Below are 27,653 nucleotides of genomic sequence, written 5' to 3' on the forward strand. Positions count from 1 at the left end.
AAACGAAATGCTTTCAGACCTCTTTTTAACTAGGAAGAAGAACTAAAAGTAATTTAAATGTATTATAGACAAGTTGAATGATGTTTAGATGAAGACAGTCAATAAATGCTTTCAATGCATGCATATATGCTCATGCAAATTAGACTACAGGTTGACTGTGGAAGCTGCAGAGCCATACTTGCAAATAATAATGTGCATACATTTAAACTCCTTGGCAACAGGTCAGTAAGTACGGTGCTGGAGGCTTTTCTGTAACTTTCTGATGAACGTTTCATTACTGTCCAACACGCACAAAAAAAAATCAACAGGCTCTAACTTTGCAAGATCAAGTGCAGGTCACAGGTCTGTTTTCCTGCCAAAGGTAGAGTGAATGAATGCCCTCTGCCAATGTGCTGATAAACAGCAACCAACTCCCAGAGGAGCCCCGGCTTTTCAAAAACAATGAAGGTTATCTGACCTGGTCAGTAACTGCCAATCTACACCACACAGTCCCTGGAAAGCACGTAGCTATCGTTCCATAGCTACGCATAGATGTTTAACAACATAGGATGACAACCAGTAAGCATGGCAGAAGAAGGGGGAGACTTATTTAATATGCAGCAAACTACACTGACTTTCTGGACGGCTCAGTTAGTGTTATATCCTGTAACGATCAAAACTAGATTTCATCCAGTGTGTGCAAATATAAAGTTGCAGCGGAGCGACACAGGGACTCAAATATGGTAGAGATGGATGGATGGGTGGGTAGCTAGCTGCCAGGGCAGAGCAGGCCCGAAGCAGCTACAGATTTGCTGACTTAGTCACACCGGTCCGTCCCTAGCTTCCTCTCAATTTTAAAACATGCATTCATCTAAACGTTACGAGTTTGACCCAATCCAACCCAGTCCAATGATAGCAATGTGGCAGACCGGGGTCCCACACAGACGGATCAAGACTGATTTATCTGCTAAAACAAGACATCAACGCCGTTGGCTAGCGTTAGCCGATTAACTAACTGTTAGCTAAATGTCAAATGGCCAGCCACTGGGCTGAGCTCGCATCGCTAGTTTACGTGACACTAAACAAACGTACAATTACAATCCGGTAAAACACCCGCTATACACCCAGATAACAACAACCAAACGCCACAGAAGTTATAAGAGGCAGTTTGAGAAGCTACATACACGACCGTTACACTGGCTAGCATGTTAGCCATCGTGGAACCTAGCATTAAGTTATCGGTTGTTGTGTATGACAAGCGATGAGGCCTATCGCCTCACCTACCTAGCAGAGCCTGGCTATTTCAAACAACCACCAGCGTGCTTTCGGTGCTGGTGCATTTTAATCACCACGAATGAGAATCACAACAATGTCAAGTGCAACCATTTTGGCTTTGCGATACGGTGACAGCGCATGTCACGGCCGGTCTAGCTAGCCCATTCAATGATGCCATTTTGCTACCACACTGAAGCTAACGCTGGCAGCCACCGGGGAGCTACACTGTCACACAAGCGTGTTGCCGATTAACCTTTAAACTTGTCCACCCCGTGGGACTCTTTTAACGTGCAACTCACCAAAATCCTCTTGAAGAGAGCGTTCTCTTTCGGCGGTAAAGTAACTGTCGGCATTGTTGCGGTTGAGATCCGTTTCCCCCTCGACCTCAGCACATGTAGCTAAAGTTAGCCCGAGTAACGTTAGTCAAGACGAGTAGAGTTGAGTGATGGCTCGGGCAGGCTCGCCTGCTTCAGCCGCTCCGCTCGATTGCTCCGTCTTCTTCCCTCACTCGCTTCCTCCTCACGTGGTCGCGGAAGCTCCGGCGCCTTTCAAAATGGCGGCGGCTGGATTTTACTTCGCATTCGAGCGAGATTGTAAATAAAGAAAAGTTGAAGGTCCCCTCCGGACATTCTTAAAACATGCGTGGAATAATAATTTGTGTCTGAATTGTTTTTGACACTTGTTAAACATGATTACATTTACATATTGTCCCCATTATTGAAAAAAAAAATCCTGAAACTTGCATATTTTTCATTTAAAAGGTTTAACTGCAGAACACAAGACGTTTTCTATGCAATACTCCTCAAAGCATAAACGCCCTTTCTCATTATATCTTTTTCCTTTAGATGATAATATTATTTAAGATATCACACTTGTGTTAACTGGATACCAAAAATCATCCCAGAATCATGCTTTAAAGGCATAATAGTCACATTTACAAGTATTTTTCATGATAAATGAACCCAGTGGAGTATTTTGAACTGTATTAAATCATGTCTGGCATTGAAGGATGATGAAAACATCTGAACCAGTGCCCCTTCCCAGGTACGGTCACCTAATTCACTCCAAGCACCTCTCACTCAAAACATCGATGCAGTCTGGAGCCCAGTGAGGTTGTTATCGATCTTCAAAATCACACCTTGTGAGATCTGCATTTGAAGGACGGCGTCAGTTATAGTGAGCAAGGGGTTTGGAAGGGAAGCAGGAGCATTAGTCCAAATTAAATTTGTGACTTCGGGTATCTCCAGTAATGTTTAAGGTGATATTTGCTTTGTAGCTGTGCAAATGAGGCGAGGAGATTATCAACATATCGTTGTGGGTTGTGCCAGGCAGCAAATGCACTCATCATGCAAAGGAGGAGGGAATACAATGTTACGGTAAATTGCCAAGCAGAGACATATTTTTACGTCCATTATCCCATGGATTTTCATTGAAATTTTACAGAGAAAGTGGAGATACAGGATTTTATTACATATTAAATGTGATTCTGTGGTAATCAATGTCTCCCTGACAGTCCAAGTCCATGTGAGATCATTTACAAACTGGTGAACATGAACAAGTGCATTCCATCTGCTTTGCCATTAGACACTGGCAATACACTGAGTGTGTTACTGTACAGGCCAACCTTCTGGAGTGTTTTAAAGGTGTACATGAGTTCAGGAAGGTAGTTTAGGTTCATGCTAAATGGCAGCAACACCTACTTGTCCTTGAGGACAGTCCTCACGTTTATATGCTGGCATCCTGGTCTTTGATGTGGTTTCCTCACAGGATGAAAGCTTCTGATCTTTAAACTTTAGAAGGTGCATTTATAAATTAAAATTAGATGAGATCAAATATAAAATGAAAATATGCACCTTAAATATTATGCAAATTGTCTGCATTTAACAATAAAGTAAGATCATGGATGTCATCTTGCAAAAATGATGAAACCCTGATGGAATACGGAGGAATGATTACAGACTTAAACAACTCTTTCTTTCTATTATTTGAGTTATTTGAGTGTTGTAGTAAATCGGTATAAAGGAATTTGATCCCTGATGTCACACACAATCAAATCAAGTTTGGCTATTCACCTCAAGCTTTTTAAAAAGATAAAACATTTCAACATTAAAATTGTTTGAATAATTAACTGGGTTCTTTTATGTGATTTCTGTAACTGCTGTTGTTTTCAGAGCTTGGAATATAAAATCTCAAAATACTAAGGCTTTATAAATTACACTTATACTGCACATGGCCCTGAGTCCCGTGCTTCTCGGCCTAAATTGTTATCCTGGTCAAGACAGAGCAGAAGAAAATCTGTATTTCTCAGTCATATGTTATGCTTTTATCAGAATGCATTTTCTTTACCAGCATCTTCAGCAGCTTGTCAGGTTGCACCTCTGGACTGCAGGGGATGGTGGTAATACAAGCATTTATCTGAAACCATTGTACCAACGTGTTGTAGCTTTAACTATATAAACAGGCATGTTATAAAAGTGATATTATTATTGAATCCATCTGAATACTGCTCACGACTGCCACAGAACCTTTGGAGCACTACTGTTTTCCTAACTAATCAGCGTATTTCTCATCAGTGTAAATCTAGGTGAGACCGTCAAAACCTTTACTGTTGTTAAGTAAAAGTCAAAGACGATATAATCCAGATGACATCACTATGACACCATCAAGGGTATTTTCTCAGATTGCTCCTCCAGAAGACTAAATTCTACTGTTTTCACAGGCTGAGCAGCACTCCTTGTTCTTAATAAACCTGGTGTGAAAAATGGGTGGGGTGCCCCTTAATCGGTGTAATAATATTTAGATAATCTGCTCAACACTGAAGGCTGCTGTTATAGTTGTGAAATGAGAAAATAAATGTGCAGGACAGAGAGCAGGATGAATGAGGCTCTCATCAGTTCTTGCCAGCATCATCTAGAGGGCGCCACATTGACAGAAAAGATGTGAAACCACATCACTGCTCACGACCACACAATTTGTCGTTTATCTTTAGCTAACAAGCAAACTGTACTATTTTTAAATTGTGAGGGAGAGCAGACAGTCAAGTGTGTGTGTGTGCGTGTGTGTGTGTGTGTGTGTGTGTGTGTGTGTGTGTGTGTGTGTGTGTGTGTACACATGTGAAAGTTATCTTAAACAAGCTGGGGACGCATATAAAGCACTTATCCCACAGTCTGATACTCTCCATTTAAATAACTCAGTGGAACAGAAAGATAAAGTCATCTGAAGGTAATTAGAAATGTGTGTGTGTGTACGTGTGTGTGTGTGTGTGTGTGTGAGAGAGAGAGAGATTTTCATGGTGTTTTACTCACGGTGTGCGACAGCTTAGGCCTTGCTCTGCTGTTATCTGGTGGCCTCCTAGTTCTGCACCACCACAATGGCTCCTGCTACCACATTCATCAACTTGACACACACACACACACACACACACACACACACACACACACACACACACACACACACACACACTTTCTCCCTCTCACTCCACACCATCCCATCCCCTGTGCTCTCTTTCCCCCGTCCATATGTCTCTCCACTCCACAGTTCTCCAGCTACATTACTTTCTTTCTTATTACTCTCTGAGAGGGAAAGAAAGTGAATGATTCTTCTAACTCACCTCCCACTCTTTGTGACACATCATTTGTCGCTGTGATTAGAGCCCATAACGGTGCCTCGGGAGTGTGTGTGCAAGGCTGATGGTGTGTGTGTGTGTGTTTGGCTACAGGAGGAAACTGGCTGTCATTAACTTGGACTTGTGGCTGGCTTGTTGTCTTGTGCTTGCCGATGATCTCGATAGCGCTGATGAGAAAGAAAGACAGCGGGGCCGTTTTCACAGCAGCCATTTTGACATGTTACTGCAGGGTAAACACAGGTGTAATAAATAACATTAATTGCAGCCCTGTTCCATTTGGATTGGCCACCACCCCCCTGCATTGTGCATGCTGGCTCACTGGAAATACTGTGACACACTAAATAGATTGGGACCATAATTAATTTGATCGATTGATCAATTCCATGTATGTTACCCCTGCTATGACATGTCAAAATGGCCACCTGCCAAACCCACTGCAAACCTCAGGATGTGCTGGAGGTTGGCGTTTCTGAACCAAAAATCTGTTTCATAAATGCGGTTCACATCAGCCCTGTATCATGCTTGCAGAAACCAAATGGTTAAGGTTTGAAAATAATAATAATAATCATCTTCTGTGTTCAAATAATAAAGTTACACTTTTGCTTGTTTTTGTCTTCACTTTATTATTTTTCATTTTATATTCTCCTTAAGACTCTCATTTGACATACAACTGATTCATATCTTGTTAAAAGTAATTTTAGCAAATTTATCAAGTTAAAATACCAAATATTAGCATTATAAGTGTGTTTGCAATGATGGATAATGAGAAATAAATATGAATTAATTCATATAATAAAAGGTTTTTGTGTGTTGGAAGAAATTCCTTGAAACTCTGGTAATAGGTGATTGGTATTTATCATTCTTGTTATGGATTTTGATTTTATATAATAAATGGTTAATTAACATGTTCAGTGAAAAAGAAACTAGTCCTGGTCCTGCAGTCCTTCTCATTGGACGGCGTGTGTAGTGTATAGGCTGCTGGTACTATCAACAGTTGCTCTACTTTTTCACACCGGTAATGAACACCTCAACATCATGCTCTCTGGAGATGTTGAGGTGTGTGCTTGGGGCTGGTTTGTAGCAACCTCACCCCCCCCTCCCCCACTGCAGCCTCCCCCCTCCGCCCCTTCACTCCCCATCTTCCTCCTGTCCTGTCCTTCATCCTCCCTCTTCGTATCGTTTTTCTCTGTCCTAGGTGGTGTCGCTACTGAACATGAGTAATGATGTTGTCATCTCTGTTAGTCTCCATTTATCAATGTCAAATGGGAAGCAGGAGTGCGGTGGATCTGTGTGTGTGTGTATGTGTGTGTGTGTGTGTGTGTGTGGTGCTGGTGGGTGGGGGAGAAACAAGCCAGCTAGGTAGAGGGGAAAGGAACGATGTAGCGGGACTGTGAGGAGAGGAGGTAGAGGAGAGGTAGCCACGATGAAGAAGAGCGAGGAAGAAAAGGGGCGTGGCTTACAGAGGATGAGGAGGAGTGAGTTTGAAAGAGCCAGAAAAGATAAATGACAACAAAAAGGTCCCGGCCCTGCGTGTGGTCGTCTGTCTGTCTGCCGACACCAACAGGGAGCCCGTGATTCATCGTCACTATTACTGCCAGACAGAATTAAGGCTCTGCTCTTTAGCATATGCAAGTCTAATTATGCAAATCAGGGCTGTTAGACAAAACATTACTACAGCAGTTAGTCAGTCTGGTTTTAGGCGCTACATGATGTGAGCGCATTCGTCTCAGTCAGTCTTGCGACCCTGAAGTGAAATGAAAGGACTGGTTGTCAGTTAACCGGCTAATATTGATGTTGATGTGAATTCACAGACGGAGCGTTGTAGCGCATGGAGCCCAGACATGGACAGTAGACACTAACCAATTGATAAAAATATGTTGAAATATAATTGTATATATTTATTTATTTTTAACTTTCCCTCCCTATTTTCCCCATAAAGAAATAAAGAAAAGAAATGTTGGACTTTATTGTCATCCTTGGCTTATTGTAGGTGTTTTCTTGTAATGTAAAGCTAAAAAGTAGCTAACTGGCTAATGTCGTTAGCCTGCTAAATGTTTTCATGTGTCTTTGTTTGATATAGGGTCTCCACAGATGTGGTCTTATGTCCGCATTTACAAATTAACTCAAATGAACAACATATGTTTTGATTTAATATGATCAGCGAGAACATTCTCTCTTTATTGTATCTTTTTGAAAAACAAACCAAAAAAAAAAAGTATTTTGTAATTCTCTTTTGTTAACATTTCAGAATTCTGTACAGGATAAAAAGAAATAAGCACTGCTTAAGAACAGAGTCAAATCTCAAACTAGAAAAAAAAAACAAATGAAAAAAAAAAATCCAAAAAAGAGAGGAGGTTTACAATACAAATTAGTAGTAAGACATTGTCTGAAGTGCAATGGCATAGCTCAGATGGGTTAAACGTGAAACCAAAAAACTTCAAAATAAAAATACTTCTCTATTTTCCAACAAACAGTAAATTCTTTACAGAGTAGAGACTGTATTATCTGATGTATTTAAACCTGTAAAAACATATTTACAAATAGCCATTATCTTTTATATACTTTTTCTCATAATCACATATATGTCAGCACCAGTAAAAAAAACAAATTAAACAAAAACAAAGAACATCAACAACAACAATTTTTGTTAAAATGTTGTCTACAGACTTGGTCCCGGTACATAATGATATTTTCGGGGAGGCTTCCTTTCTCTTCCTGAAGCTAATTTTAAACCATATCATGAACCCTTACTTTGAAAAAAGACAAAAAAAAAAAAAAAAAGGTCACAAAGGCTACGACCTTAACACTGACCCAGAAGTGTTTCCCCACCTTCCTCCACTAAAACTCAGGTGTTTTTCTTACCATTTCACCGGTCTGACATGGACATTTTATTTGAGCCTGCCTGGAGCAGCGGATCACATTTTTTGGAAGCATGGGAAGCGGAGCTGTTGAACCGGCGTATGCTCCGCTGCATTTCCTGCACAAGGAAGGCTCAAACAATCCAAGAGATTTTGTAGACACTGAAACCATTTTTATTCATTTCGCCATCTCCCCCCCTTGTTAAAACCACGGAGACGCTATATCCCTCAACTTCTGCCGACCTTCAGACTCCACACACTGAGACAGAGGACTTCTGCTCCCCAAACGTGACAAAAACCAAAAGGACAGAACCTCATTCGTTGGCGCTACCGAACGCAGCAAAACGCTTACGTGACGATGGGCGTGTTTTAAGTTTGTATTTAAAGGGTTGGATTATACAACATCAACGACTATGAGAACAAATGTGTTGATGGCGAGGAATTAGTTTACAGAGAAGAAGGCTTTTTGGTTTGTTGATTACAGCATCGTTGTCCGATCTTTCACTCTGGTGAGCTAAATACAAAGTACTGCAAGTACAAACACGCTTTCATTCATATTTGAAACCAGGATTACAAAACAGTTGGAGAAGCAAAGGTGTTATAACTGGTGTTACCAACGACTACTGTATTAAAACCTATTCGACACATATTTATTACTCAACCATTAGGGCAAAAGAGTGGACAGCTTGTTGGTGACTAATGAAAGCCAGAAGGCCTGGAATAAAGCCTCACGTTTCCTAGTAAGCTCAGAGAAGGGGAGACGCTGACTTCAGTGGAAGCACTGATTATTTCGACGCTAACTGACGCTAACAGTCATCAACCTTTAGGCCCAATCCGCTGTCTGAAGTTTCTCTACTTTCTATGAAACAAACTCAAGGCTAAGCAGTGGTTCATTTTCCTAGTAAAGCGCTGGAAGGGGACAACTAGTATTTCTTCACAGTAGTGTTACAGTATAGCACAGTCGGGTTTGGAGTCTGGAGCGAGGGCGTTTTACAGCTGTGGTACAGAGAAGCCATGACATCAAGCAGGGCTACGGCGATCGACAACCAGCTGTGTCACAACGGATGGGAAGGTTGTGCTGCGAGGCGGGAGGACAAACAGATTTTCAAAAGACAACACAAACTAAAAGAAGACTAATTTTCTTGTGGGTTTTTTTTTCTTTTTTTTTCATTTTTTTTTTTTTTAAACTTTTAATCGACAAAGACACAACCAGCATCATTGTTCGAGATAAAGCAGAACAAACAAACAAAACGTGTGGGTGGGCTTTCAATTAGCTTTTTTTTTTTTTCCTTTTTTTTTTTCCTTTCTTTAAAAAGAAGTCACTTGTGGTGCTTGAATACATTCAGTGCCCAGCGATTGTTTTGTTTTGTGTCAGCCTGATGAATGTGATGTGGTGTGTCACACAGGCAGAGGGTTTAATGCAATATTAGTTCCGTTAGCTGCCTCTCACACATCCGCGCGTCCTCCCAGGCTGATGCTTGTTAGTCTGTTTGTTAGTTTGTGTTTGTGTGTGTGTGCATGAGCGTTTGAGTCCAAGTGCTTGCTTTAGCTGCCTATTCTCTCCCTCTGTCTCTGCGTTTCCCTCTTTGTCTTCCTCTGCATGCATATCCGTCATCCACAGCCACGCACAGGAAATGAAACCCACCCCCACCCCCCGGAAAAAAAAAAAAACGCCACCCAGGTTGGTTGCCTAGCGAAAGCACGAGAGGGCAGAGTGCGCTTATGTGGCACAATAGAGGAACATCATTTGTTCTGTTGTGATGTTCAGAATTTAAACAGCGAAAGGAGTGTTGAGAGGGAGGAACGAGTCTCTGGAGAGAGGGTGGGAAAGACAGGAGGAGAGAGGGAAGGAGGATGAGAGGGAAAGAGAGAGATCAAGTGAAGAGAGCACGAAGGCGACAGATTTGTGTGTGCGTATATGGAGGGGGGGGGGGATCTAAGAGAGGAAATGGGAGCGCCGAGAATGCTTTCTACTCCCTTCAGCTCCTCACATAGCTGAGAGATCTGAAGCACTGAGCTGGGTGGCACAAACACACAAACACAAATAAATTGCTGTCTTGAGAACATGTCTTCCTCCCCCTTCATCAGTCTGCGCTGTTCAATCAGCCCCTGCTGAAGCTCAGGCTCAAAAGCGCTGCTGTGTAAACGGGGCTCGCTTTCAAACACTGGAACATGAGAAAAATTAATTCCGTGGAGAAAAAAAAAAAAGGGAAACTAATGAAACTCACTTCTTAATCTCTATATTGGTTTGTCATTAATATGCACGAGACATAATGATCACTCTCTCCATCACACACGCACGCACACATAACATAACACAAGAACTCATTTATAACCTGACATGCCAGTCCGTATCATGTCATCCTTTTTGTTTTACTTTCTCAGGTTTTAACATTTGTCCTACTTTAATATTTAGTTAATCCAGTAAAAAGTCATCTCCAGTTTCCCTGTTGGCTATTGACTTGGGAAAAACTCCTCCATCCAACCATCGCTCGAGTCCAGCTCCGCCCCTGAGCCATCGCCCAATCCGAAGGCTCCACCTCCTGAGGGCCCGCCCCCATATCCATAGGACGACATGTCCTGATTGGCTGTCCTTTGGTAGCCAGGTGGCTGACCTCCAACCCCGACTCCCCCTGGTCCATAGGGTCCACCTCCTCCTCCCGCTGCCCCTATTCCAGGCCCCCCAGGGCCCGGTCCGAATCCCCCCATCCCACTCATGCCCTGGCCCATCACCCCCTGGTTCATTCCCTGGCTCATGACCATGGGCCGGGGCTGGTTGGTCCTGGGCTGACTGCCCATGTGAGGGCCCATCATTGGGCCGCCCATACCGGCTGCTGGGTTGCCCACTCTGGGGTCCATTCCCTGGCTCATCCCCTGGCCCGGACCCTGAAAGTGTTGCTTGGCCATGCGTGGGGGTTGACCCGGCTGCATCCCATAACCCTGTGTGGAGCCGAACCCCACCATGTCGCCTCCCCCTCCTCCTGTAGTCCTTCCGACTCCCGCCCCCATGGCCTGCAGACTCTGTCCTTGCTGCTGTGGCCAACCACCCGCTGCCATTCCCCCACCACCTCCTCCTGCTCCCAGCATGCTTTGCAGTCTCTGTGCTTGGGCTTTGGCGTTGGGAGGACCTTTGAGGGGTTGCTGGGTCATGGAGTTCATTAACATCCCCTGTCCTCCATACCCTCCTGCTCCACCACCTCCGGGGCCTCCGGGCATACTTCCGACCCCGGGACCTGCACCTGCCTGCCGGGGTGGCCCTCCGGTGGGGTTGTGCTGCGGTGGAAGACCCATGGAGGCTTGGACACTTTGGCTCTGGTGCTGCTGGTGGATCATTTGGCTCATGGAGGGATTGAGCCCGTACAGGGAGCCCTGGCTGGACCCCTGGTTGCCATAGGGTAAACCCATGTCACTTTGGGGTCCCACGGAGCCCCCCTGGCCCTGAACAGAGCTCATCTGGACCATCTGCTGCTGGTTCTGCTGCTGCTGTTGAAGGAGACGGGCGGCTCTAATATTCTGGAGGGCCTGGCTTCTGGATGCCAGATCCTGAGGAGGACCTAGGAGAGAAGAATCAGAGGAGTTAAAACTGGTTAACAGAGACAGTGGGATTGGGAAAGAAGTCACCAAGGAGCTGGACTTTCATGAAACAACTTTGGAGCCTGTGCACTAGATCCACTTAAATCACCAAACAGCACGTAAGACCGATCTAATAAGTCCGTGCTGAGGCAAAGATTTATGTTCTGTGACCACCCGTTCATTCTGGAAACAAAGGCTTTCCTCCCAATTTAGTTCAAATCCGACCATGCTAAAATAAAACTTTGCACACTTAAGCGCCAGCACCTTACTCCCCCATGTTTTTCTATCAGAGCCTCGGTAGTGGCAGAGCTGAGGAGGTCGGCTCGTGTGGAATGGCTCTAAATCCTCTAATAAACTCACTTCTGACATCATTCCACTAATCCCTCACCTCACAGCTTGGACTGGAACAGAGGAGTAATAAGGAAGAGGATCACACACTCCAGACTCGTAAGTAGGGAGGGAGTGAGCACAGTTGGAGGTAATGTAACGCAACGCAATAGCCACATCTATTCCACATATCACCTCGTGTAAATATATAAGTATAGAGAGTGTGAGCTTTTTCTGATTGCACAATCTTTTAAAATCACTGCTAAGCTGCAGGATAGCTGAACTAACAGATATACTGTATTTCTAGGCCACAGTTTCATGCTGGAGCCCCCTCTCCCTCTTCATATTATCTCCTAGACTCGCAGACAGACTCTACTGATGGCTATAAATGGCTTTCGACTTGACTCTCCTCCTCCCTCTCTGTATGTTTCTTCATCATCTTCTCACCCACTCATCTTCCCCTCCATCTTTCTTTCTCTTCCCAGTCTCTCCTTCTACCTACCTGACCATCTACCTATTCCTCTTGTTGCCAGCCTCCCCCCCTCTCTCTCCCCCCCCTCTCCCACTTCCCTCCTCTCATCCATCTCTCTGACTTCACCGGAACTCTGGGGGATCCAGGACAGACAAGTTGCCGTGGTAACAGGCAGAACTGGAATATTCTATATTTTTCTTTTCGGAGCAAGAGTGAGAGAGACGAGTGAGAGAAGAGTATCTGAGCACCCGACTGATGTATCTGACAGGCAGGCGGAGAGGATGAGGTTCTCCTTTCAGGGCGATGCTCAGTCGGTGCTGCTGTTTGCATACATGTTTGTATGTTTGCACGTCTGACTGAGTGAACTGTAACATCTGTTTAACGTCTAAATGTCTCGGCTCTCAACCATGTGTGCCACAGTTGCTGCAGATCAAGTTTGCCTGCGTGATTGCAATACTTTTTTAACCATCAGGATGTCCTCCAAAGAACTTATAAACAATTTAGCAAAAAATCCATTTACTGGATGCGTTCATCAATAAGATGCTGAAGAATTCCGGTCAGGTTTTGCCTTGTTTATTTAGAAAATGTATCGGGGTGCTGCCATTCATAAATGTGTCCTTTTTATGAATAACTTGCGTGCGAAATGAAACAGACGATTGTGTTTGTGTGTCTCACCTTGGTACTGATTGACTTGGGGGTATGGATTCCTCTGGCCTTGGCCCATCTGTCTGGGGAGATGCTGCTGCTGTTGGAGCTACACACACACACACACACACACACAGACACAGGATTTAATTCAGGATTTTGAATCATTGTGGGATGAAGATAAGAAAAAGGATAACACAGAAAGAACAGTTAAACACAGAAGTTCATCATAATGCCTGATTTGTTATCTTTAAACACGTTTCACATTTGACCTAGGCGTGCAAAGCTTTCTTTTTTCCATATTCCATTTCTCTGCCCCTTTGCACCTAAGCATTGTGTTATAGTACACTGCCAGAGTCACAACTGTCATTGCAATACAGGGGCCAACACCTGTAGACAGATGGTAGACGGATGTTGTAGTCGAAAAACGGTAAGACAGATGTTTTGTGACACAAAGGTCAGACAGTACAGCAGAGGTGGGACAGATGTTTGGTACACCGTAGACAGATGTTTGGTATAGCAGAGACAGACAGATGCTTGGTACAGCAGATGTGAGACAGGTTTTTGGTACACTGTAGACAGACGTTTGGTACAGTAGAGACAGACGGATGTTTGGTAAAGCAGAAGTGAGACAGATGTGTGATTTCAAGATTAGAATAGTGTACAGTATCTGTATGATGCTCTCCTGCAAAAAAATAAATAACGTAATTCAGATTCCCGGTGATCTATTGCAGCCACACAAAAAAAAAAAAAACGTAATTGTCTGCGTCCTCGCAGCATATAAAGCAACCACTGAATGTGCGCCTGGAAAGCTTGAGGTGTTGCGCAATTAAATGGAGGTACGGTGTCAATTTAAAAACATACACTAAACCCCAGCAGGGGCGCGTTTCCCTTCAGACACCTACATTTGTGTGTCTGTGTATGTTTTCGCAGATCCAATTAGAACCAAGATAGTGGGTGGTGACTTCCGAGTTCAGAAGTCTTTAACGCTTGATCCCCTCACAGAGAGAGAAATAAAAGGAAAACACCACACTATCACAGCAGGTGGCACACACACACACACACACACACACTACAGAGATGAAAAGGAAGTAGTAAAGAGGGGGCTGGTTGAGGGTAATTATAAATGCAAGCAGACAACAGTAAGACAAGGAGAGGATGAGCTGCTCTTGTTAGAGCTGCAGACACAGGAACAGACAGGAGTTCATGAACAGATGAATCCCGTTTGGTTCCGCCACCACGCCATCACACTAACACCACGCGCACACTGATTGGCTGACGCTCACCTGCTCGGCCAGTAGCTGCTGCTGCTGCTGCTGCCTCTGCTCTCTGAACAGCTGCTGTTTCTGTTGCTCCATCATGTGCATCTGCACCCTCTTCTCCTGCTCCATTGCCATCATCTGCTTCATCATGGCCGCCTGCTGCTGGTTGCCCACGTAGCCCGGAGGTGGTCCTGACCCCTGGTTGGGCCCCACCCCTGAGCCCACGCCCCCAGCAGGGTGAGGAGGTGGGATGGCGCCCGGTGGTCGTGACATTCCCACCACACCTTGTTCCTGTACAGACAGAGAGGAGGGGCCAGCTGGTCAGATGGACAATCAAGCACTTAAAAGCAAGTAAAAGGAACGGTTTCACATTTTGGGATGCACTGCTTATTTTATTTCTTGCCAAGAGTTGGGTAAGAAGATTGATAGCAATCCCATTTCCGAAAGGGGTATTGATTTTCCCACTTAACTTTCATCAAGAAAGCAAATAATTGTATTTTTCCAAAATGTTGAACTACTTTAAAGTCTGTTTAAATGTTTATAGAGCTAAAGGGGAAAAGCCACACAAAAAGGACCCAACAAAGCCATTTCAAACTATTCAACTCCCCTTCAGTGCCAGTGTTGCTCTTCATCACAAGAGCATGTACAGAAAGAATGCATGTTCAGTACACTCCCAGCATTGTTGCCATCCGTAGAGACACCTTTTTCACCATGTCTGTTTCAAGCATAACACCGTAGTCAGACATTATTTGTCCAATAGCTCCCAAAGACACAAACCAGTTGCGAATGAAATACAAGATAAAGACAGGACCGCCTCAAGATTCAGCTCGTCGGGCCACCCTGAGTCTTCCCAGTGGGGCATTGGTTAGTCCTCGCTGCCTCCATTATCTCCTCATTAGCATATAAAGAGCACTTCCTCCTCTACTCGGCCGTATTCTAATCTCTAATATGATGAAATGGCCTACTCTGGCCAATGAGAGCGGAGCATTTATGAATCAAGTAAAGGTTAGACATGTGAACGAGAGTGGTCATCAGGAAAAGAGAGGAGAAGAAAGAACAATTCAGCCCAGTAAAGAATGTGCAAACACTCCTTCCTTACTGGTTTGTGACCCACAGTTGCACGGGGGGGGGGGGGGGGACGGCCAGAGCACAACAAATCACATTTAACTGCAGGGCAAGAACGAAAACAGCAAAAGCAGGATTACGGCGGCGTATCGTAGCATTGGCTAGAGTCTGTAACACATCACTATACTCAATATGTTTTGAAAGAGCCAAAGCCTCATAATCCATATTGAGGCTCCGCTTTTCTTAGAAAGGAGTTAGGGGGAGATAAACCGTATATATTAGAGCACAAAAAACCCCGTGGAGCAAACAGAATCGGCTGCTTAAGACTGGCTCACCAGACAGCCAGACCAGACTGATCGATGTTCAGAGCTACGTGTTTCATCTCCGGTTGGCATGTTCCTACCGGATGGCAGTGAGACGACGTAAGAAGGGAAGCTGAGAGGGGAAAGAGGAGGCGTAGTGTCAGAAAATGACCAACGGGTGGCAGTGGTGATCTTTAAGCATGCATGTGTGTGTGTGTGTGTGTGTGTGTGTGTGTTGGAGTCTCGCTGGTCTCCTCTCAGCAGATGGCTCAATCATGACGGTTCTGATCTACGATCTTTCCCTCTCCCCCTACCTCTTTTCTTCCCTGCTCTCTAAACTCTCCTCCCCCCCCCCCATCAAAATCCTTTCTTGACTCCTTCTCTTTCTTTCTCTCTGTAGACAGGGGGCCCTGAGTCATGTCCACAAAATTGCCATGGAACGAAGGGACGGAAGAGAAATGGATTTCAAAGGAAGGAGGGCAAAAGTCTCAGAGAATTAAAGATTCTGGAGGAGGTGTGTGTGTGTGTTGCAGGGGAGAAGTGGCAGTAGTAGCATGTACGCACTTTTAAATAATGTCGTGCAAAAGAGATCAGAGTATCAGAATAAGTAGTATCTCAGTCGCATTGTCAGTGTGTTACTACGCTGAAGCGTTGCTAATATACACTGAATTGATTGTTGTGCCAATAAAGCTTATTGAATAGAGCAGGTATCCTAAATCAATTGAAGGGAGGAGAAAGCACAATGAGCAAAAGAAGAGGATAAAAGCAGAGCAGATCTTGTTTTGAGAGAAAAAACGAGGAGGTGAGGAGCCAAAAGAGGAGGTGGGATAGGAGGGAGGAGAGCAGGTACCCTGGCAACAGTTGCTGCGGCGAGGAGCAGATGGCGCTCGGAGGAGCAGTTATGGCCACCGCGCCTGGTCACCTCCACAAACACGCACATCTATCCTACAATTAGAATTTGTCTTCCGACCTCTTCCCTCTCCGTTTATCACTCCATCTCCCATTCCCTCTGTTCTCCCTGTCCTAACCCATGGATGCCGTTGAATAATGTAACAAAGAGCATCTACAGAGTCTGTTCTGCCGATTCCAACTCTCTCTCGTCTTCGCCTCCGTTTCTCCGTCCGGCCCCCCAGACGCTTCATTCTGGCATCTTGGGTACCGGCTCGAGTCATTCCTCCGACTCCATGCTCTTCAACAGAAATGGGTCAGCGGCTAATGAGACTCGATGGTTCGCTCCTAACTACAGGAGGAGCGGAGGAAGCGTGTTTGAAACCGCAAGGGCCGCTACAAGTTGCAAGTAGATCCGTTTCGTAGCGGGAAGGATGAGAGCAGATGAAATGAAATGAGAGGTGAATGTATCACAGGTTGTTCCGGAGGATGTGTGTGTTTGTTTGTGTGTCTCTCTCTCTGTGTGTGTGTGTGCGTGTGTGTGTTCTGGAGGCTGTCAGCATTATTGAGTTAGGAAGCATGGAGAGCCCAGGTGATTGCATTACATGTGAAGTGAGCGGAAATGTGTGTGTGTGTGTGTGTGTGTGTGTGTGTGTGTGTGTGTGTGTGTAAGTGAGGGAGTGGGGAGAGAGATAGTGTGACAGATTGTCCATTTCATTCCTACGTCTCATAGAGCAGAAATGTGTGTCTACTGTACTGTATTCAGCATATGTGTGTGTGTGTGTGTTTAAAGGTGTATTTGCTGCACTTGGTACTATGAAATAACACACACACACAGACACAGACACAGACACAGACACACACACACACACACACACACACACACACACACACACACACACACACACACACACACACACACAGTACAGTTGATGCAACCACATTCAAAAAACAAACACAGATGGACAGACTACTACAGCCCGACATGATGCCTTTCAGTGAAACGCAACTGCATTCACACACACACACACACACACACACACACACACACACACACACACACACACACACACACACACACACACACACACACACACACACACACACACACACACACACACACACACACACACACACACACACACACACGCACACACACACAGCCCATAAGAACACTGGCGCCTGGCAGCAGAGTGCTGGGTGTCTATGTGCTCTCCAGAGTGGTTCACATCTGTCACCCACTTGTGCAAGAGAAGGAAGGGAGGGAGTGTGAAGAGGAGAGGCGAGAGGAAACAGAGGGCGAGGGCTGGATGGATGAGGAGATGCTTCATTACACTCTTACGCAGGCTGAGAAAGTGAACAAGAAGTACATCTGCCCGCGTTATTCGTTTTTTGGGATCGCCAGCAAAGCGGAAGCAACGGCCGACGGTTTGCGTGGTACGGACGCATGGAGTGAGTCAAAGCTTGAAGGTCACGGGTTCACATCTCTTTCGCAGCCAGTGCTCATCAAATGTCCTTCGCACTGGTCGACCCTTGCTCTCTGACCCCCGCTGGTGACGTACTGACTGTAGAAATATGCAAATCAAAAGGCTGTAAAAGACACTGTGAGTAATCAGACTGGATGCCTCACAGGAAGTGTTTCTGCATCCGCATCCAGCCTGGATCGATGCTTGTGTAGATAGCAAGTATTGATGTATGTAGGATGAATAGAAAGCCAAGCATAAAGGCTGTCGTAGTTATTTTTGTCAACGCATGCAGGTGCAAGCTACCTCTACGGTATACAGTACTTTAGATGATATAACACATAATTTAAGGCACTATACTCAATGATGCAAAGCAGGAAAAAATAAATATAACAGAAAATGTTTAACACTTGTCTTTTATGACGTCTATGAAAATGATCATGACTGAGAAAAAGAAAATCCATTGGATGTTTGTTTAAAAATCATGCAGTATCTACATTTCAAAGAATATATGATTTCTAAGGAATTTGTAAGCCATCACAGTTGAAGCTGTGACAGCAATAGGCTGTTATTGCTAACCTATATACAGACCCTCAATCAGACTTGGATTAAAACGATCATAGACAGCTCAACATGCAATGTGACTCATCTCTTGCAGACTAACGTGCTAGCTGTTACATTGGAAGGCAGCAACAGACAGGACATGACTCAGCATCTTTTCAATTTCTCTCCACTTAACACGGTAAGTAGAGGAATACAATAATAATACCTTTTATTCATGGAGGGCTTTTCATGGTACTCAAAGTCCCTTTACAGTTAGAATACAATATTCAATGAAGAAAAGGCCAACATGTGTTTTTTTTACATGTGTATTAGAGCAAATGGTTAAAACATAAGTATGCAGCTGACACCTGACACACAACCATAACGACACATGTACATACAAAACACACACACACACACACACACACACACACACACACACTAACCCCCAGCAGATGGTGGAGCCAGACCTCACAGTACCAAACTATTCCCACAGCGCCAAAGGTAAAGGAGACATCACTTTGACACCTACACTCTCTCACACACACGCGCACACACACACACACACACACACGCGCACACACGCACTCACACACGCACGGCTAGCTGCAAGTAAACAGCCTGTGGTTTGATTCTTAGCCACCAGTCGTGGAGGCGGACACATACACCCACCTACCCAAACCCAACCCCTAAAACACACACACACACACACACACACACACTTACTCAGTTTGTCCCTGAAGAGAGTTATATTTAAACTGCTGGAGAGGAGTCTTGCTCCCCACAGAGGTCTGTTTAATCTCTTAACATCTCTCCGCTCTAAACCCTAACTGGCCTATTTCTGAATATCTCTCTCTCTCTCTCTCTCTCTCTCTCTCTCTCTCTCTCTCTCTCTCTCTCTCTCTCTCTCTCTCTCTCACACACACACACACACACACACACACACACACACACACACACACACACACACACACACACACACACACACACACGCACGCACAATTTAAAGGGCAATGCCAAATTGAAAATACACAGGACCCCTCATTTCATTAAAAACAATGTAGTGGTTTAACAGGTTTTCTTGGGATCATCCTTTAACCATAACTGAACCAACACGTCGCCATGCAGGGAAAGTGTGAAATGCAAGTAGGCATCCAGGAGTGGATCAATTTAAGTAAATGAATCCCTGCAGCATGAATGCTGTGTGGAGGCACTGTGCTTTTCTCTCTCTCCACACACACACACACACACACACACACACACACACACACACACACACACACACACACACACACACACACACACACACACACACACACACACACACACACACACACACACACACACACACACACACACACACACACACACACACACACAGGATGCCACCCACAGACAGCAGCACAGAGCCTGGAATGTCAGTTCACGCCTGTCTGCAATCTTGCAGCATGACATTCTTTAAATTACAATTTACCCCAAAAAACCCTCTACTTACGCATGTTTGTCTTTAAAGTTCCAGATGCATTAAGCATTCATTTACTTTTATGTATTCACTCTACAGACTAATGAAACACAAAAACCTTTCATCCCGATACAAAATGTCAATATGTCCAATATGTTTATGACCAACTACCCGCACAACTAATTTGCATTACTTTGTGTTTAGTGTAAATTAGAAACTGGTATCATGCTGACACTCAAAGATGGTGGGCATGGAAAGCAATATACCTGTTAAACACGATGTTAGTAATCAGCTCAAAGCACCACTGTGTCTAAGAATGGTATGTTATAGAGTCTGAGGGGCGGATTGTGCTGCTTTTCCGGCTGCTAAACCCATGCAAAGAAGACAAAAAGAAAACTGTGATTCTCAAAGCACCCGAAAAAGAGTGAAACTGCGCTGCCAAGCAATGAGGGTCTCAATACTCCTGTGCTATTTGCATGTATTTAAGTTGGGTAATGTGCCCACATTTGGTCTTCAGAGAGGTAGTGGTAACTAAAGGGCATGTCAGCAGGGGGATCGCTCAAACCCATTTATTCTTGGATCCAGTGACAGGATGCAGTGACAATTTTTTCTTGAAAAAATAAAATAAAATAAAGCTCCCTTTCATGTCATTTTTTCAGATACATGAGGGAAAAAAAGAACACGATTGAAATAATCACTGAAGTCCCGCTGCTGGGCCTTGTGTGTAAATGTGCATGGCATCTCGACTCTATTGGAGGTCCACTGGGTCTCAATGGGCTTCTGGATCGGGTTGAATCCCACCCCGAACAACTGGCCTCAAATTGCACTGCGAAACTTAATGGGCACATTCTTTTGTGAATTACAACTTGAGAAAGTGCAGCTCGGTTGCTCACGATACACAACTCATGGTGCTATCAGCGGCCCTGATCCCTGAATTCACCACTGGCTCTTGTTCTTTAGTCTGGACTCAAAGAGGAATCGGGATTAAATTTCAATCAACTAATAATTAATCGACTAATTGTTTCAGCCCTGCTTCACACCGTCGTTTGTTTGGACCTTGTGAAGCACTTTGGACTCGAAGACTTTGCTTTTAGCTCCACGCGAGGTCCGTCCTATGAATGTTATCACCGAGGTGGTGAGACGGTCGCAGACGCGGTGGAAGGTGACGAGCGGTGAGAGGACAGAAGACGGGAATAAATCACGCTCACGACAACAGGCGAGGAGGAGGGAGTGTGAGCCGAGCGAAGGGATGAGATCATTGGTGGCCGGGGAGTGATTGTGGCAAGCAGATGAGTGTGCCACCCTGAGAGGGACCAGGTGCTATAGTAAATCACCCTGGAAACGGTCGCCATGGAGACCTTAAAGACACACGCCCGCACGCAAGGAGAGAGGACATGTCTGGGAGAGTGCGTGAACGAGGGATGTAAATGTGTGTATTTCAAAGCAGGAGAATAATGTGTGTGTGTGTGTGTGTGTGTGTGTGAGGGGGAGAGAGACTGATGTGGATCCATGTAATCCAATCATGGCGGCTGAGAATGGTACGTCTGAGTGACAACACGGAGCCACAGCAGGTGGACTGCTCTTTCTCTTCACTATTTCCTCCCTCTATGACTTCCTCTGGTCTTGTGCGCTTTCCCATCGCAGCCACTTTTATTACTACTGTGGGTACGTGTGCACATATATGAATATCGGGGGGGGTAGCTTGTAACGTGTGTAGCCGGAGGTAGCAATAAACGAGAGGAGGAGAGGAAATCACACTGTGGCGAGCGGGTCCTGTTGTGTGTGAGGCTGTATCACATTCAGGCTCTTCCCAGAGAGAATTCCCAACTAGAGGGCTTGAATTATTCACAGCTGTGATCGGCGCTGTAACACGGCTCTTAACGGAGGTGAAGATACGTTCCACACAGCCGTCCGTCCTCCATACATTCCTCCCTCCCTCCCTCCCTCCCTCATTATGACAGAAAACTGCCTTTTTATCCATCCAGCCATCCTCAATCTCTTTGATTAACCTCCTCTTCAATTTCCTCCTCCACTGTCTCACCCCACGCTCCCATCTTCCTTTTTTTTTTTTTTTTTTTTTTACATTTTTGCTCCTGCTCAGTCCCTTCCTCATCTCATTCAATCTCTCCACCACTCAAATCTCTCCCTTATATTCTATCACTTTTCAGATCCCTCCATCTAGCCACTCCTCTGCCTCCTCACGCCGCCCTTCCTCCCTTATTCTCTCCGGCTACCCTTCGACTCCATCCATCTTCCATTTATTCCTTGCTTCTTTGTTCAGCCGGGGGCTGATGCTTCCTCTCATCGCATGCCTCATTCTCCCAGAAGCTCTCTCTCGTGCTCCTTCTCCTTCTTACTTCATCCCCAGTTTCATTTGTGTTTCTACCTGTTTCACATTTGTTTTTCTACATCCACACTCACCCATCTTTATTCCCGTCATAGTACATTTAACATCTGGATCCGCCTCAACAGCTATCGCTCTGCTCCTTCATCGTAACCCCCCCCCCCCTCTCCTTTTCACCATTTACCGCTTTCCTCTTTTTCCACTCTCCTCCTGTTTTCTTTGACTCCATCTTTACCAACCTCAACCTCTCTTTGTCTCCCCCTCCATCTACCTCTCTAAATCTATCTCTGCCTGTCATAGCCCCCTCATTATGCCTTCTCCTCCTCTACACTCCCTCCCTCTCTCCAGAGAAGCCATTAGGTGCTGCTATAAGTCACTCTTTTGCTCTCGCCCTCTCTTTTCACTCTTTTTCTCTCGGGGCAATAGGCTCCCCCTTCCCTTCCCTCCGTCCCCGTGCCATTCCTCCTCAGTCTCTCCATCTCTCTCGTCCTGCGTTTCTTCAGGGGCTCTTTCCTCTCCTCCTTTTCCCTCCCCCTCTCCTCTCGTCTTCACATTATCCGACTCCCTTCTGCTTCCACCCTCTTCGCCCTACCTCCATCTTGATTTCTCCACCCCTCCAACTCCCCACCTTTCCCTCCATCCTACCATATTCCAGTGAGATAGTCCAGTGTAGCGGTGGGCTTATATACCCATTATATGCATAAATATATATAGAGACCTATGGTTGTGTTTTAAACAAACGGTAGGCTTTCAGGAATACATCTGCTGCAGAATCCTGCCTGGTGTATTTGCTCTGGAGAAATCATATAACGGCGTATAAATCTAATTTTCTTGTCCACTTATCGTATTAGAAGGAAACAGTCACAAATCAGTCTCAGCATTTTGCTATCTACAGTGCACAACCTCTCCTCACTCCCTTTTGTCTTACACATTTGCCTGCCTTTCTATGCGCTGCACCTTCAGCTATCTCCATCGCCCCCGACTCTGCCCATCTTTGTATGCCATTAATCTCTCTCCTCCTTTAACTCCCCTGCCTTACCTCTCCCTCTCTCTCTAATGCAGGGGAGACAGAGCGAGGGAGAGAAATATGGAGACAGAGAGGGAGGGAGAGAGAGACAGAGAGAGTGACCATTATCTAAGCTAGCATCTGCAATAATTCCACAGCAGCCTATTATCCACAATAGAGCCAAAATGGCCTTTAGTAATATGATGAAATCTGCCGTAAAAAGTAGAAATGGGACTAAAAGCGTCAGAGTGTAGAAAAACCTCCATTCCTCAGCTGCTTTATCACATTATTGCATTCTGCTCATCTCTCTCTCCCTCTGTCTGCCTCCTCCCTCCCACATTCTGTGCATTACGGTGTGTTCCTCCATCTCCCCTCCACTTTTTCCTTCCTCTCTTTCTCTCTGCCTGTTTGGTGACACCACTCCCTCCATCAATCGCGCACTCTGGTCCTCACTGTCGCTCTCCTCGTCCACCACTTTCTCTCTCCGTCCCTTCATCCCCCGTTCTGTGTGACTCTTGATCTCTTCCTAATGCAGCTGAAGCGCTAATCCAACGCGCAGACAGACGGACTGACATTGGGAGTGCACGGCAGCGACTGCGCTCGCAATCAGTAGTGCAGCTCCGATCGGTGCAGGGAAAACAATTTGCTGTCATTGCTAACAGCTGGTGGTGGTGGTAGGGAGCGAGAGAGAGAGAGAGAGAGAGAGAACCAGACCCATAACTCCCCCATTCCCTTTCTCCCCTCCTCCACTGCATTGTCCCAAGGGGTGATGCATAGACCCTTTTCTGATCGCACGACTCAGCAGAACAGATGGACAGAAAGACAGAGAGAGGTGTGCAGAACAAAAGGGTTATGTGATGGTGTGTGTGTCTGTAGGTGTGTGTGTGTAGACTGAAGATGCTGAGAGCTGATATATTGTTTCAATAATCTTTAAAGCCCGCCCCCCCCACGTTATACATCTGCAAGGAAGGTATTTTCAAACACCAAGCCAGCACATTTACTACGGCTGGCGATGTTCTCCATAGTCGGGCATTGAAGATATCGATCGGCTTGTCAAGTCACACCTGTTTCTAGTGAGCAAGTGTCTTCAAAACACACTGGGAAAGTGTTTGTTCTCCTGCGGCACTGAAATCAACAGCGTTGGCCTCGCAGTATCACTTAACCTGCTCGCGTCATCCTTCAAGTGTTTTTTTTTTTCTTGATGAGATGAGAGGATGACGAGACGGCACCGGCATCATGAACACTAACACTAACTGTGATGGAATCAAACAAGCAATACCGCTGACGAAAAAAGACAGGACTAAAGAGAGCAAGGGAGAGAAAACATTTTGACTAAAAGAAATAACTAAAAAAAAACAGATTAATTCTTTAAAGTTAGACTAAAACTTTGAAGAAAAATGTGATGAAAACCTTGTTTTTATTATCTAAAGACTAAGACGAAGATTAAATCTACACAATATCTGCCAAAATCAACAGTGTTGCAAAGGCAGCTTCAAACAATTCCACATAGTTGATACAGAAACCCAAGATCTGCAGCAACACAAGATCACTCCCTCTCTTCAACTCGTCGTCCATCAATGTTAGATAAACAACGAAGTAACAAAAGTAACAAAAGGAAGAATAATTGAATGATTCAAACTTACATTTGGCTAATGTCCCCCCAGAATTACAAGATCCATCTTCAATTTATTTTCCAGTCCAGAAAAGAGTTTGTGACCCTCAATCTTTATTGAACCACGACGGTGCTTGCATGTTGGGCTCTAAATATTTTGGATAGATGTGTTTGTTTGGGCGCTCTGCAGTCTCACCCAGTAGTTGGATTGAATAGGTTTAAACAGTGATTAGGATGTGCAGCTTTGATCCATTTCCAATGGTGCCTTCTGTTTCTATTGTGACGTGTTAAGAAAAGCTTTGCTTAAGAAACACACCTATTAATATTCCAGCTTTTTAGGCTTTATTGTGCACTTGAACTCGTTTCTATTTAAAGTTTTAAACAGCAATGTAGCTCTGGCTATTTGACTGTTAAATCCTCCACTCTGTTCACCGGCTAGTTGCTAACTTAGTTTGGTAGCGTTCAGTTCATTAACAGCTTCCTGCTGCTGGAAATGAAGTTAGTGATGAGAGAGAACCATAACTGTACATTTTTGGGCAATAAAACCAAAACAACCAACTAAAAGAGGCCAAGAGGGAAGAGTGTGGTCTGTGGGTTTGTCCCTACAACCACTTTGTATTACATTGTTGATAAAAAAAAAAAAAAATACTGATTACAAAATTTCATAAACCAGTGTTACGAAATGAAGACTATTGCATAAAACACATGCAGTACAGATGCAGAACTGTGTGTTCATTTATAAAAACATATGACTTCTTTGAACGTCTACCAGTGCAGATACTAAACTGTGGGGCTCTGGTAGTGAAACTAAACTGGAGCACCCTCCACTCAAAACAGAGCCATAAAGAGTCAATTACCACGGTTGTGACCAGAGACCCTTCCTCCCTTATCATTTCTACAAAACAAGAGCAATTGAGGAGTGGTTAAGAGGGAGGGAGAGAACCAAGTGGAGGAGGGTGGGTGGAGGAATGACTCGAGGAGGGACGGAGGGAATGCCGTTGATAAAGGAAGGGAGCAAACAGCCATCCCGAGGAGATGAAGAGAAGCGGTCGGAGGGGGAGGAGGAGGGGAGGGATATATAGGGGAAATCATTTTTGAAGGAGTGGTCAGCCGACCTAGAGGGAGAAATAGATGTGTAAACAAACACCGGCTATAGGGACAAACAGGAGTGTGCCGGAGAGAGAGAGAGAGAAGGGGGAGGAGCTAGACGGGAGCAGAGTGGGAGGAAGGCACCGAGTGAGAAAACAAGCTCGGCCATGTGTTGAAGTCAACAACGGCGAAGAGAAACCTCAATAGAGGAAAAGGTGTGGGCGGGGAACACACTCCACGGGGAGAGAGGAGACAGATGTAGAAGGGAGGCAGGCACTGTGAGATGGAGAGAGAGAAGAGGGAAGGGAAGAGAGGCATGGGGAGATCCAGAGAGGGAGAGCCAGGTATTTAGAGAGTGATAGAAAGGAAAGGGATGACAGTGTAGCTCAGTGACGGTGTTGACAGCAGGAAAGCTAAGGCAAGGTGGGAGGAGAGGACGGGGTGATGGAGGGTGGTGGGAATTAAACGACAAGAAGAAAAACTAATTATTCTGTGATTCTGCTAATTAGCTCTGGCTTTACTGACAAGCTCTGCAAGGCAACAGACGTTTACCAAAGGATTCACACTATCCCGATGGCCCGGGTGGGAGGGACAGGAGGAGAGAGGGAAGGAGGGAGGGAAAGATGGAGGGAAGACGAGGTGGGAAGGAAAAGAGAGAGGGAGCCACAAAGATGGCTGGGGGGGGGGGATGGATGAACAGAGATGGGCGGAAGGAGAGAGGAAAAGGAGGGAGGGAGGGAGGGAGAGAGGGGTGAGGCAGCAGTGATGTGGGTCTGAAGTTATATGAGAGCACTCCATCAAGGGAGAAAGGGAGAGAGAAAACAGAGAGAAGAGCAAACCCCAAGGGATAAGCTTGTGACGTCTGTTTACCCATGCACTGAGCAGCTTTTACATAAACTAACAATTAAAAAGCCTCATTTAGGCTCTTACCACTGCAGATAATACACACAGTGGCATGTCACTGAGAGGAAGTCATCTTTAAACACTGACCGTATTCTAATAATTGCTGCTTAGAAAAGACAGAGGCAGGGTGTGTGTGTGTGCGGTATGAATGTCGGGTTTCACATGACTTTTAAAATTATTTCTTCCTGGGAATAAATCAGTGTTTTTACAATACCAAAATTGTGACTTTATACTGCTTCAAGTACACTGAAATGATACTACAGTGAAAAAACAAATGTAATGAAATAATAGAAGACTTCTTTTTTTCCCAATTACAATTTCCATTACAAACAAAAAAGTAAACATATTTTGTTAATGTGTCAATGTCAGTGCAAAGTAGTGAAGCGTTGTTATAAAAAACAAACCATAAAATTACAGTGATATCCAACCTGGACTGGAGAAACTACTTCATTAGATCAGCAGTAATTTATGCTATTCGAGTTGAGCGAAACGCTCTAAATCAGAGACCTTCAACAGGTTTATTAATAAGCAACACAATTTTATATGATAGGGGGTCCCTCCATCATGTCACGATCAACAGTCGGTCCTTGGCCTGAAAAACGTTGAAGACCTCTGCTCTAAGTTAATGTAATATGCAGTGATGCTGTTATTTATGCTCTTATTGTGAAAGGTAAGAAAGGAAGGAGTGGCTCTGGATGCACTGCAGCTGGTGTTGGTGACATGGTGGGAGCAATAACGAGTTTGCCATCTTCAGACGACGGAGCCTCTGTGTTAATAGGCGAAACTCATAAGCCTTGGCTAGCCTACAGTCCCTAAGTGTTATACTTTGCCCTGTGAGTCTGTTTATCAACGAGCTGTGTACGGTTGGCAAAAGCACTTGTGGCACTTGAGTGGAAGCAGAGTGCCGCTGATCCCGTTGCACGTACACACACACGGCCAGCTGTCACCCGCCACACAACT

General features: G+C 45.0%; 2 protein-coding genes across 4 annotated transcripts in view; both read right to left on the reverse strand.

Annotated features, from left to right (window-relative positions):
* Positions 1-1,765, reverse strand: part of LOC311010245 (N-alpha-acetyltransferase 15, NatA auxiliary subunit-like) — a 35,670-nt gene extending 33,905 nt beyond the window's left edge. For both annotated transcript variants that reach the window (XR_014596755.1, XM_084004835.1), the window contains exon 1: positions 1,554-1,765. Coding sequence is in view for 1 of the 2 variants with exons in the window: in XM_084004835.1 (XP_083860961.1) it covers positions 1,554-1,607 (54 nt within the window). In the remaining variant the exon portion in view is untranslated. The remainder of the gene's footprint in view (positions 1-1,553) is intronic.
* Positions 1,766-6,989: 5,224 nt separating this feature from the next.
* The window catches only part of maml3 (mastermind-like transcriptional coactivator 3), a 93,829-nt gene continuing 73,165 nt past the window's right edge, over positions 6,990-27,653 (reverse strand). Inside the window, exons 4-6 of one of the 2 annotated variants that reach the window (XM_084003267.1) lie at positions 14,041-14,307; positions 12,785-12,863; positions 6,990-11,291 (exon numbers count right to left, since the gene is read on the reverse strand). In XM_084003267.1, the coding sequence (XP_083859393.1) occupies positions 10,192-11,291; positions 12,785-12,863; positions 14,041-14,307 (1,446 nt within the window). In that variant the 3' untranslated portion in view covers positions 6,990-10,191. Of the gene's footprint in view, positions 11,292-12,784; positions 12,864-14,034; positions 14,308-27,653 lie in introns of both variants that reach the window. The other variant, XM_084003268.1, reaches the window with a different exon arrangement.

This window comes from Eutrigla gurnardus (genome assembly GCF_963514095.1).
Source record: "Eutrigla gurnardus genome assembly, chromosome: 3".
Classification (NCBI taxonomy): domain Eukaryota; kingdom Metazoa; phylum Chordata; class Actinopteri; order Perciformes; family Triglidae; genus Eutrigla; species Eutrigla gurnardus.